General features: G+C 38.5%; 1 protein-coding gene across 1 annotated transcript in view; it reads right to left on the bottom strand.

Annotated features, from left to right (window-relative positions):
* Positions 1–13,569, bottom strand: part of FAF1 (Fas associated factor 1) — a 387,496-nt gene that overhangs the window by 113,737 nt on the left and 260,190 nt on the right. Inside the window, exon 13 of the mRNA XM_040978567.1 lies at positions 1,286–1,440. Coding sequence (XP_040834501.1) covers positions 1,286–1,440 — 155 coding nt within the window. The remainder of the gene's footprint in view (positions 1–1,285; positions 1,441–13,569) is intronic.

The following is a 13,569-nucleotide window of genomic DNA, read 5'->3' as shown; positions in this document are numbered from 1 at the left end:
GAAATAGTGTTTCCTTCTTCATCAAGTTGTGGATAAAAGGAAAGGAGGAGATTCCTTACTGCCGCTGAATGGCAAAAGATTTAGCCAAGTCCCTAGTCTACGTATTTGCTTCATGAAAGACCTTCGATGCTGCAGTTTTATCTGTTTTTGGCACTGCTTTTCATCACCTTTAACTGAGTGTGAATAATAATCTAATTTAATTTAAACAAATACAGGTGCTAAAGGTTCTTTATTTATGTATAACAAGGAATATTTCCAAGGCAGAAAGGAGTCGTCCTGAAAACTTCCTAACCACTTGCTTAAACAAATGATGTATTAGATGAAGAAGAAATTGCTTCAACATTGTTTTGCATTACATAAAGAAGAATCTTTCTTTTCAGCTTAAGATTACACAGAACAGAATCTGAACGATGACCAAAATATTCAGTGAGCCATACAACAAAAAGACAAATCAGACGAGTTCTAATTGTTACATAATTGCTTAAATAAGGTAGCTATAACAGACTTGCCTTGAAATGATTTAATTTAACCTCCTTGTTCATAAGCCAGCAGCCTGTGATCATGATTGTGCTAACACACCCAAAGTAGCATCATGACACGCTATGGACAAATGTGTAATTAAACATGATGAAATATATTTGAGGTGGAAAGCTCAAACAGGGAAAACATGAAGAATTATTCATCACTTAGAGATATTATGATTAACAAACTAAGTAAACTTATCCTGATGGCTAGGAAAGGGATTTTTTTTTTCTCCTACTGAGAATATGGATGTATTGCTGGCTCTGTGCAAAAGAATGTGTGCAATAAAGCGATTACATCAATTAGCATATGCTAGAGTTAAGCTGTTTCCAATTCCACTGCACTGGTTCAGAATGTTCTGCCTTCTTCACTAAAGTTATTAAAAAAATAAACTTACCACTAGGATTGTGTGTTAAGACTTGCTTTGCCTTTTGTGGACACCATTAAAAACATTTTCTTTAAATGTTTAGCAACACTTTAGAAATGTAGTGTATCTGTCATTGCAAAAGAGATCACAGACATGTATTTTTGTTTTCAAATCATTGTTGAATTTCATAAGAGTATTTTATAAGTAAAAGTATATTTTCATAATTTTAAATAGCTGTATGTGCCAGACAAAATCAATAGCTTTTATGTAGTGAAATGCAATGGTAGTGAACTGAGTGCTGAGGATTAAAATGTTTACGATGAGACACTGAACACAATGATGATTTACAAAAACAACCCAGAAGCCCAAGTTATGACTTGTGAACAACAGTATTACCTTGCTCTGTTGGCGTCCTTTGTCAAATCCCAAGCCCAGGTTATAAAATTTTGACTCAGGTAAGAAACAATAGACTCAGCACAAAGCATTTGTGAGCAGAATACGTTTGTTAGTACACTTTCATCATGGTGGAGGTAGACAGCAAGAAGCTTTCTCTGAAAAGAGAAGAAAGGATTGATCAGTTAAAATATCCACCAATGTAATATTTACTGAATTTTAGAAATGCATCATTAATCTATAGGAAAAACAGGCACAAATGTTAAATGCTATTCTCCAAAAGAGTACCTTACACTTATAAGGTTTGTGGTTGCTAAACTGATATTAACACGGGTACATTTTGCTTCCTTGTACTCTAAAGAAGCAACCATAATCAGAACTAGTTTTAAACACTGCTATTACATATTTCTGTTAATATTTATTGTATAAGTCTATCTCAAGCAGAAATTTAAAAAGGAATGCATTTTCCTTAACTAAAATGGGTTTGATATTCCTGACATTTAAGGCACATTTTATATATAAAAAGAAATATTAACTCTGAACCATCCAACCATACAGAAAAAAAAAATCAAGACTGAATGGCAAAATTTCTGTTACATTGTTTTCAATCCAAACATAGAAAAAAAATCTCTTTACCTCAAAAGGAAAAGGTCTGAAATGAAGTTCTGTTTTAGTTACAAGCGTAATTTACACTTCCTTAACGTATTTCTATGTGGAAGGCCTTATTTAAAAGCACTTAACATCTTTGCCACTTAAAGAGATAGAAAAATGCTCAGTTTACATGCTTGCTTTCTTGTTTTTATTTTTTAAAAAAATTTAGTGTTGCTTTTGAAATGGAACATTATGCTTCCATTTTTGCCGTAATAGAACTTGCCATCAAAGAGTAACAGTTTGCTCTCTTCAGTGTCCTTTGCTAACAGTTATTCAATAAAATAATTGAAAGTAAAAACTGAAACAGGAAAATATAATTTGCAACATATCAGCTTTAACCATTATGAACTATTGAAAAAAAGCCTATCTGTTGTTGATTTAACTTCTTGATGCTACCTTACAGAAAAGCTGAGTGAGAGAACAGTCAAAATGACCAGAAAAAAGAAAAGACAGAATTTGATGGTAAGACAACCTGCAAACCAACCTGTCTAATTCTACCCAAGGAAATTTTCAAAGACACTTAGGCTCTTTCCCTTCACTTAAATAAGAGTGTGATAATAGTCAGTAAATGAAAATTTGCTGGTGTGGGATTCTAATCAAAAGGAGGACATTTAAAAATATAAGGGTTATGCTGATAAAAGGCCAATTAAGTCTGATGCTTGGAGTTATTCTGATGAAGAATGCAAATAATAATAAAGTCCTTGGTGAAATATTTTCTGTAAGGAAAAATTTTGTACTAGATGAGGCTAGCCAAAGGCATATAGCCAGATAAAGAAAGCATGTCCTATGAATGGGTAACTCTTCTAGTTACTCTCACAGCTATTATCTATGTTAGTCTTCAGAACAGCCCTGTGAATAGGAACTCTTAATTTCATTAATATGAGGAAACAGAAGTTTAGGAAGCTGATCAGCCCCAAATTCCACATTTACTAAGTTAGATAGCTGGGAACTGGAACTGAGATAATCCAAATCCAAATCTAGTGTTCTTTCTCTGATACTACAGTGGCAGCAGGAAAATCACCTAACTACAGAGCAGTTAAGACTGTGGGAGCATTCATATAATATGAAGATGCCAGACTGCATGTAATACCAGCGCTCTCCGAGACAGCATGCCTTGGAAATAAGGACAGGACTCCTGGGTGTAAGTAGCTTGGCTGATCCCACCCAGCTTCTATGTGCTAATTTACTTGTTCATTCATTCAACCAGCATTTGCTGGAATTCTCTTTGTCAGGCCCAGCAGGAAGCACAGAAGATAAAATGGTGAACCAGAAAGATTAAGTGTTTCTTCATGTATGTTGGTATCAGCGGATAACAGTAGCAGGGCTTCTCGGAAGTTCGTAATCAGATACACTGTTGGGGAGACACTTACTCAGTCAATTCCTACACATCCTTTAAGGATCAAAACAAATGCCTCTGAGAAACCCTCCCTGATTTCCTCAGGCAGGGTTAAAGAGCCCCGTTTCCTTTCCTGGGCTCACATTCCATTAGTATTACAACTGTTTACCAGTTTTCCCCTTAGACTAAGTCTCTCAAGGGTGAGGATTGGGTTTTTGAGTCTTTTTGCAACCTTAAAGTAGCATTGGTCACGCCTTGTTTAAGGAAAAGAAGCATGAATGCTGCTATCAACCACAGTCTTCTGGCATAAAAGACACCAAATGGCAGCAGTGATGCTAAAACAGTTTTAGTAAAGCAAGCAATCTGCTGCTTCAGGGAAAGAACGTGAACTGGGCAGCACTAACAAATTCAGAGCTCCTCTTCTTAGGAGCTCTCTTGCTGAATAGACAGAGGGATGTCAAGCTCCAATTCAGCTTTGGTGGTATCTCAGCAACTACATTTAATGAGACACCGGGAACAAGGGAGCTGTCCACTTTTAAATCAGCATATTTCTAACCAAACAATAGCGATGGCTAAACCTTTAAAATGCCTATTTCTCTCAAGAACATTGAAATGGCACATTTAGACTTTGGGAAAGAGATTAGCGATCCACATCGCTATCTCACTGATTTAATTTAAATGCTCTTCCAAACCAAACACACATGTGCCAAAGAGGCTACCAAGAAACCCAACATGCAGAGTTCCCTATAAGTGCAGCCGGCAGTGTTGACTGAAACTAAACTTGGAAATCCAGGGGCACTAATGCACAATATCAAGCAATAAAACAGCATCTCTTTGGCAATATTTAATTTAAAAAAGAAGAAAGAGGCAGGCGAAGATCAGGCACTGTCTGTTTTGGAAGATCAACCATTCTGCATTTCAAAGCATTGGTCCCTGCAATATCCAGGTTACTGTGCTAGAATCTCCACTATTATTATCGCAGTTGTGAGAGGGAGGGCAAAGATGTGTTTACTCAGTGATTAGGCCCTTAGAATAAGCCTCTAGCTCCTAGAGAGGCAGCTCACCACTTATTCATTTGGGCCAATTCACAAAGCCTAGGAAGATTAAACATCCATGCTGAGAAGACAAGCGAATGCAGACGGCGAAAAAGAAATAAAAATTCTTTAAAAACTCTGAGATGACTTCATTATTTTTCCACAAGGAAACTTTAGGAAAGTGTTTAGTTAGAGAAAAACCCACATTGACCTCTCTCTAAACCCTTAATCTTTCCTTTGTGGTGGCACTGCTTTGTGGTAAGCGACTGGCTCGCCTCGCCCCTCTTTTCACTGGAAGCCGAGAGAAAAAAGGCTCTGGAGAAACAGTTTTCGTTCCAGGGACACAAACCCCTGACACTGTTAAACATGAGATGCCAGCAAAATACACTTTAAAAAAATTCCCACTTTAAGCTCTAAACTGAATGTGAGAAAGGAGATGATAAAGACTAGCAGGAGAGAATCTTGGGCTTGGGGAACTCTCATGATGGCTTCAAAAGGGCAATAGCAATAATATTTTTTCTTTGAAATAATATGCTTTCAACCAAAATTTTTCTTCTACTTTTGTGACAGTAGAGAAGTAAAAAGACGAACACTCAATAAAATGCAAAAGATACTAACTCTGGGCAATAGAAATCTGATTAATTTACAGGCACGGATAAATGAGCTCTGGACTCAGATTTCTGATTATCTTACTGAGCTCAATTAAGCACAGGCCCAAATTGTGAGAACCGGGTTCACCATATCCACCAATTTGGGAAAGTTGAAAAGGTAAAGAAATTGAAAAACTGCTTTTATGAAGAAGGAGCATCCAGGACACAGAAAAAGCATAAGAAAATGTTGTTTTCCATTACTATAACCAGTTTTTCCTTTGGCCCATTAATAATTTATTTCAATAACATTTACAGAGTGCCATGTGGGTAGGCACTGTGAATATAAAGATGAATAAAACAAAATTCTCTTGCTCTGAAAGAACTGAGGATGTGGGGGGTGTGAGAAGCAAACATTTGTGGTAATACTATAGCATTAAAGAGAATGTATATTATTTGTCCTTTCGAAGTCTGGCGGACCACAAAGGCAAGCAGCCCAGTTCTGCAATGCTTGACATCCTCTTTGTGATCCAGATTTTGGTAGCATACAGTCTCCAGGATTTAAGGTAATAGAAAGCTTTAGTCTCAAACTACATGAAGAATTGTTAATAAGGACTGTGGATAAAATACATTAAGGACCTATTAATGAGGCCTGGCCCATCATAGCTGCTAAGTGAAAGTTAGATGCTAAAACACTTGTGGACTTTCAGTGCAAATTAAAGCATTTTAAGACCGATTTCAAGGGTAACGATAGTTGTGAAGAAGTACTCAAGATCAAGTAGCTCCTTCACCCTTTCTTCTTCCGGCAATAGTGTCTGGGATGCTCATTATGCCCCAGCCTTCAGTGCTTCACTAATCTTCACATTCAAATCCAGGAGCTTGGGCATTAACTGACAGAAAACACCAAGCAACTAATGTGACTTGGCCTTGAGCTACAGCTGCTATGATACTGAGATACCTAGTATTACACAAAGCATTATAGCTGGAAGAAATCAACTGTAACTCAACATATGCCATTCAGGAAGCATTTACGGATGGACTAAAGAGGAAGTCTCTTTTTGAATATAAGATCACCGATAGTCTGTGTGTTCAATGATTTTAAAGCTTACATGACAAATAATTTTTAATGAGCAGTATTTAAGTTTACTTAGTGTAAGAATTACAGTATAAAATAATTACCTTTGTGTACACTGGGATCTGATTTCTCTTATTATTTATTTTACATTGTCATTATAATTACCATAATAATCAGATAATTCTTACAGTGATTCATTTGCTTTTGCTATAAATTTGGAATGGTTCACCAATACAAACAACTGACACATTGGGGCAATAAAAATTAATTTATCCTTAACGTATTTATTTTCATTTTTTAATACTTCCCTAAAACATAAAAACTGCAGACGTGATACTCTTCACAAACTATTAAAGTACTTGTATTCTAAGAACAACATATTTGCTTACATAAATAAATTTGCTCACATTTTCAAACCCAAGACATTTAATGGCTATGTAATATCATCTACTATAGTTTCCAAATATATTTAAATTTCCCTCAAAGGTGCCAGTGTGCACTGTTGTTACCTGTTATTTTTTTTTTTAAGATTTATTTTATTTTAATTACAAAGTCAGATATACAGAGAGGAGGAGAGACAGAGGAGCTGCTGGGATTAGAACCGGCGACCATATGGGATCCCGGTGCATTCAAGAAGTCCTTAGCCACTAGGCCACGCCGCCAGGCCCGGTTACTTCTTGTTTTAAAGCAGGAATTTAATTTACAGCATTCTAGTACACTGCTTACTTCCCCAATCCTGGATGTTCATATGGCCTGCCCAGCATTCAACCGTGACTCAAGGTAAGTACATGATGAGAACCGAGGAAGGCAGGCAGGAAGCCAAATTCAAATTCTTGCCCTGCTAACTGTTAGCTTAGGAAATCCACTTCCCTTTTACATGCCTAAGTAGCATATAATTTCAGAGGTGAAAAGTCCAATGTTGTATCTAGATGACAATGGTGAGGAAGTAACACTAAAAACGATCCTAAGTGCACTAGGTATGAGAATCAAAATGGCTAATTCTCTGTGAAAGTGACAGGTGAGCTGGCTTTTTAAAGGTCAGAGCTACGACTTCTCTATGATGTTAACATTTCATTTACTTAAAAATTTTATTTTATTTATTTAAAAGCCAGAGTGACACAAAGGACAAATAGCCTTACTGGTTAAGGTTAGGCTGGGAAAAAGCAAAGATACCTGAAATCTGGCTATCTCTCATGTGTATGGCAGGGACTTAAACACTTGGGTCATCTGCCATATTTTAACTTTTTTTCTTCTTTCCTTCCATCTTTATTTTTTTTTTTAAGATTTATTTACTTTTATTGGAAAGGTAGATTTACAGAGAGAAGGAGAGACAGACAGAAAGATTGAAAGATCTTTTATCTATGCTAATTCACTCCTCAAATGGCTGCAATAGCTGGAGATCAGCTGATCCAAAGGCAGAAGCCAGGAGCTTCTTCTGGTTTCCCACATGAATACATGGGCCCCAAGGCTCTGGGGTGTCCTCCACCGCTTTCTCAGGCCACAAGCAGGGAGCTGGATGGGAAATGGATAAGCTAGGACACAAACCGGCACCTATATGTAATCCTGGTGTTGCAAGGTGAGAACTTAGCCACTGAGACATCATGCCAGGCTCCATCTACTGTTTTGCCACATGTGATATCAGAAAGGTGATGGAAGAGAAGCAGCTGGTCAGGAGCAAGTGTCACAGGTGGTGACTTAACCACAATGACAGACTCCAAATTTTACTTTTTTTTTTTTTTTTAAAAGATTTACTTACTGATTTGAGAAGCAGAGTTACACAGAGAAAGGAAGAGACAGAAAGAGATCTGCTGGCTGACTTGCAGGACAGCTGTGGGGCCAGGCTGAACCCAAAAACCAGGAGCTTACTCTGGGTCTTCACACAGATGACAAAAGCCCATGTGTATGGGCCATCTTCTGTAGCTTTCCTAAGCTATCAGTAGGGAGATGCACAGGGAGTGAAAGAAATAACTGGGACAGGAAGTGGTGCCCATGTAGGATGCCAGCATGATATGCTTTATCTAGTACACCACAATGATGACTCCCTGGACCACAAACACCCCAAATTTTAAGCTTAGATGACAGAAAAATAAGCATAAACAAAAAAAAAAAAAAGAAAAGAAAAATCAAAGAGAAAAGTTTGAGAAAGTCCCAGTGGGGCCATGGCTCAATCTAAGCTGGAAATGGAGTAAAGGTTGTATTGTGAGAATTGTAACATGACTTATTTATGGCTACAAAGATGATTCTAGAGAGCAGTAGGTAGCAACTAAAGTGAAGAAGTTCCAAAAAGAAACAGCCAGCTACTGGACATGAGGTAATGGCAGGTGATGCCTTTGTCCTGTCGCTCCCTGCAGCAGAAGGTGGAAAGCATTCGGAAGTGTTTTAAGAGTGCTGTCTCAGATAGCAATAACTGTCATATAGCAAGCAGTGGATTGTAAAGGACCCTAATGTAAAACCAAACTCTTCATAAAGCACGCTTAAAAATGTCCATTGGATACAGATCTTAACCAGTTTCACTGCTCACACTGCAATACTTACAGAAAATATTTGAGGAAAATCAACATGTGCCTAAAGCTTTTATGAATAAAGAAATCAGAAGCTCAACTAACTGGTGCTCTTTGGGGAGGCTAGGCTTCCTGAGGGAGTCTGGAGGCATGGAGGGGAGGTAAAAGCATGTTCAAACCAAAGGCTTTCCCGATGAACACTGAGAAGCAGTACTAGGACTCACCCACTAGTTCACTCACTAGTTCAGGATGGAATGTTTTGGTTTCCACTAGTGTCTTCCGAGAGGAAAACCACTGTCCTGAATCAGTCATAGGCAAAACAACATGAGTGGGAACATGAAATGCACATTTTCAGACAAAAGTGAAAAAGCACTTGTTTCCCTACTTTTGGGTCACAAAGGAACAGAAAATAACCTACAAGCTACTTCCTTTATTGACACATTCCAAAAGATGGGAGAACCACAGCAAAAATAGCTGAAAGATAAATTAGTAAGAATTTATCTTCAGAAGGTCTTGATATTGCATTCTTGCTGGAAAAAAAAATCACAATTACAGTATTTTGTAGGTGAACATGTTTAGTAGCTTAAAAGATTTTAAATTAATTTTTATTGGAAAGGCAGATTTACAGAGAGAAGAGACAGCAAAAACATCTGTCTGCTGGTTTACTCCCCAAGTGGTCACAATGGCCAGAGCTGAGTCGAACGGAGGCCAGGGAGCCAGGAGTTTTTTCATGTCTCCAGCACAGGTGCAGGGTCCCAAGGGTTTAGATCACCCTACACTGCTTTCCCAGGCCACAAGCAGGGAACTGAATGCGAAGTGGAGCAGCCAGAATAGGAACTGGTGCCTATATGGGATTCTGTCACTTGCAAGGTGAGGATTTTAGCTACTGAGCCATTACGTTGGGGCACATTCAGTAGCTTTTAAATATTAACAATAATTGATTTCAAAGCAGCATATTGTAACTCAGAAAAAAAGATTGACTATAAAATCAATGTTTTAAAATATTTCCATTTTGCTTTTTCTTAGTTTATTTTATTAATTTGAAAGGCAGAGTTTCAGAGTTCCAGAGTTCTGGGGAAGGGGGGAGAGGGAGAGAGAGAGAGATTTTCCATCTGCTGGTTCATTTCCCAAATGGCTGCAATCGCTGGAGTGGACCAGTCTTTTACCGAGCGACAATTATCAACATTGTTATAACATTCTTTTTAAAAAAAGATTTAATTTTATTGGAAAGTTAGGTATACAGAGAGGCGGAGAGACAGAGAGAAAGATCTTACATCCAATGATTCACTCTCCAAGTGACCCAATGGCTGGAGCTGAGCCAATCCGAAGTCCAGTGCCTCTTTCCGGTCTCCCACACGGGTGCAGGGTCCCAAGGCTTTGGGCTGTCCTCCACTGCTTTCCCAGACCAAAAGTAGGGAGCTGGATGGGAAGCAGGGCCACCGTGACCAGAACTGGTGCCCATATGGGATCCCAGCACGTGCAAGGGGAGGACCTTAGCCACTGGGCTACCGTGCTAGGCCCAACAAATATTCTTTTATCAATCTTATTTCTCTTTTGTATGTACACACACTTTTACTATTGTGAAAGGTAAAAATGGCTTATTATGGTAGATGTAGTCTGTATTATTTTTGAAGATTTATTTATTTGAAAGGCAAATTAAGAGAGGGAGAAGGGGGAAGCAGACAGGGAGAGAAAGACAGGGTAAGAGAGACAGAGAGATCAGTCTTAAATTTCCAATGACTATTGCTGATCTGGGTTAAAGCCAAGAGCCCAAGACTGCAGCTAGTTCTCTCACATGGGAGGTAGGGGCTAAGCAACTTTGGCCATCTTCTACTTTATTCCCGAGCAAACCAGAAGGCAGCTGAATCAGAAGCAGAATAGCCAGGCTTTGAATCATCACTGTAATCTGCGAACGTCAGTTTTGCAGGATCTTTGTGGCACAACACAAGCACCTCGTTTGTACTCAATGTATTATGAAATATATAAGAATCTTATCTATGAAACACATAAGAATGTCTTCACATTTTATTAGGTCATTTTAATAAGTCATTTTAAAATTTCCTTTCCTGTGTTTATATTATTCATCCATACTACAATATTGTGTTTCTCAAAACAGAGTTCTTTGTATTTTGTATTTTACAAAAGCTAGCTCTGGGCCCGGCGCGGTGGCGCAAGTGGTTAAAGGTCCTCGCCTTGCACGCCCGGGATCCCATATGGGCGCCAGTTCTAATCCCAGCAGCCCCGCTTCCCTTCCAGCTCCCTGCCTGTGGCCTGGGAAAGCAGTCGAGGATGGCCCAAAGCTTTGGGAACCTGCACCCGCGTGGGAGACCCGGAAGAGGCTCCTGGCTTCGGATCGGCATAGTATCGGCCTGTTGCGCTCACTTGGGGAGTGAATCATCGGACGGAAGACCTTCCTCTCTGTCTCTCCTCTCTGTATATTCGCCTTTCCAATGAAAAAATAATAAAAATAAATCTTTTTTTTAAAAAAAAAAGCTAGCTCTGTGGTGTGAGTTTTTAATAGTTTTCTACTTCATTAGGGACTGAAAGGAGAACGTGGGAGAAATGAGATACATGAAGATATATATATATATATAAAAGAGGGATAGGGTGAGGCTGACATTGTAGTCTAGAGAATAAAGTCACCTGGATGCCAGCATGTCACATGAGCACCAATTAGTGTCCTGGCTGTTCCACTTTCCATCTAGCTCCTTGCTAATGGCCTGAGTAAAGCAGCAGCTGGTCCAGGGGTTTGGGCTTCTGCCACTCAGAGAGGCCCAGAACAAGCTCCTGGCTCTGGCTTTGGCTGACCTAGAGCCATCTGGGGAGTGAACCAACAGATAAAGATCTCTCTCTCTCTCTCTCCCACTTTGTTCCTTTCTACCTTTAACTTTGATATTTAAAATAAATAAATAAACCCTTTATCTTTTTTAAGAAAAAAAAAGGGTAAAAAAAGCAAGCAGGTTGTGAAGTTTCAGGTCAAAATGTAAAATACATTGTGCAATTAGTAAAGTTTGCCTTTCTAGTCACTGCTTGACACTCCAGTTACACAGAAAAATGTACAAAACCCATCCTGTTACTAATTTGTTCCTTTATATCCATCTTTCTCATATATTAGTTTTTCATTTCAGAAAACACTGTTCTGCTCTTCAAAAATATTCAAACGCTAATCGCTGCCCAGCACAGCAACTAACACATGCTGATTGCCACTCGGGGATTTCTCGGATGAGACTCTTCAGACTGTCATCTTCCATGTGCTGCCACCCAACTAACCGGTCTATCCATCTTTTCTAACATGTACGTATGAACAACCGGGTATGATTAAGGTAGGTTTTACTAAAGCAAGACAGGTTCATTATCAAGATGTTTGAATCTTCATTTCTGATAAAACAGAAGCTTCCTATCAAGTCAGGATCGAGACCAAATTTTTAAATCCAAATATGTCTAATTTATTCAATTCACTATAAATAAACATGTCCATGAAGTTTCATATAAGCTACAAACATGTTTGACACATATAATATCAAGCAATGGTTAAACAATCTGGCAAGGAACATACTATAATTCAAATTTTTAAATGTAGGAAAAAATTGACCCTCCAAAAACTTGAGTAAATCCAGTAACAAGGATACCGTGATAGTAACAGCCAGGAAAGGGGTAGCCAAAAATTCAAATCTGAATATTCTTGCTGACACAAATAATTTTAAACACAAAGAATAGATATAAAACACACTTCTTAAACCGACAGGTAAAACATCTAGAGATCCAATTTAGCTTTTTACGGTTTTAAAATAGTATGGATGAAAAATGCCTTCTCCAGTCAGGGGGGGTTCTTTAGCAGAAACGTTAAAAAACAAATTCTATAAATGTAATTCAATCTTGTTTTGATATTTTAATAATTTTTTTTAAAAGTATGATTTACCATGATTGTGACAAGCAGTAAATTGAGAATAAAGTTGTACATAGGAGTGAATATTAAAGCTAGCTTAATAAAAATTAGGTTATTTTTAAAAAAGTACTTCAGGGATGGTGGCACAGCAGTTAATAGCTGCTACCTGCAGCACCATCATTCCACATAGGAAGGGCTTGAGACCCAGATACTCATTTCTGATGCAGCTCCCTGCTAATGTACTTAGGAAAACAGTGGAAGATGGCCCAAAGAGTTTGGTCTCTGTGCCCATGTGGGAGACTTGGAGAAGCTACTGGATCCTGGCTTGGGACTGGCCCAAGCCTGGTGGTGGTGGCCATTTGGGTAAAGAATAAGATCTCTTGCTCTGTCTCTCTTCCCTCTCTTTGTAACTCTACTTTTCAAACAAACAAATCTTAAAAAAAACCAAAACATTTCTGGAGTAAGCACTGTGGCAAAGTAGTCTAAATTTTTGCTTGAGACACAGTAAGCCATATCAGCATGCCATGTTCAGGTACCACTTGTTAAACAAGCAACATCTCTCCTCCACCTGCGATAGCAGCCAAGGACAGCCAAGAGCTTGAGAGTCTGCACTCATGTGGGAGATCAAGATGAAGCTCCTGGCTTCCCTCTGGCCCAGCCTCAGCTGGTGCACTCTCTGGAGAGTGAACCAGAGGATGAAATAGTGTGTGTGTGTGTGTGTGTGTGTGTGTGTGTATGTGAGAGAGAGAGAGAGAGAGAGAAAGAGAGAAAGAGTGTGACTGTAACTCTGCCATTCAAATAAGCAAATAATTGTCTTAAAAAATAATGGCAGCATTATCAGATATTAAATACACATTTTAAAGAAAAGGGTTACTCATTCACAATGGAGATAAGCTCTAGTACTCAGATTTTCATTGTTACTAAATTTTAGTCTCGAGAAGTATGTAATCATTCTCTAGGATATATTTTATTGTAAAGAAGAGAATTTCAAGGGCAGTGGACATGAGAGATGAGGAGGTGAGCAGGAGAAAAGAATCCTCTTTATGGAAGTGCCTGGGAATACGACCAATGATAACTTTTCTGTAAACGTAAAGAGGCTAAATCCAAACTTCACTCTTCCAAATATAAAATGCAAACCTCATTTTAAAAAAATGTCTTTTAAATGCCTCTAATTCCAGCTTCCACCATGCCTTGCCCTCCATTTACACAGTTCCAAG

Source organism: Ochotona curzoniae, unplaced genomic scaffold (genome assembly GCF_017591425.1).
Source record: "Ochotona curzoniae isolate NIBS_2020 unplaced genomic scaffold, NIBS_Ocur_1.0 contig_291, whole genome shotgun sequence".
Lineage (NCBI taxonomy): Eukaryota > Metazoa > Chordata > Mammalia > Lagomorpha > Ochotonidae > Ochotona > Ochotona curzoniae.
The sequence above is the reverse complement of the archived record's forward strand: the minus strand, read 5'-3'. Positions and strand labels throughout refer to the sequence as shown.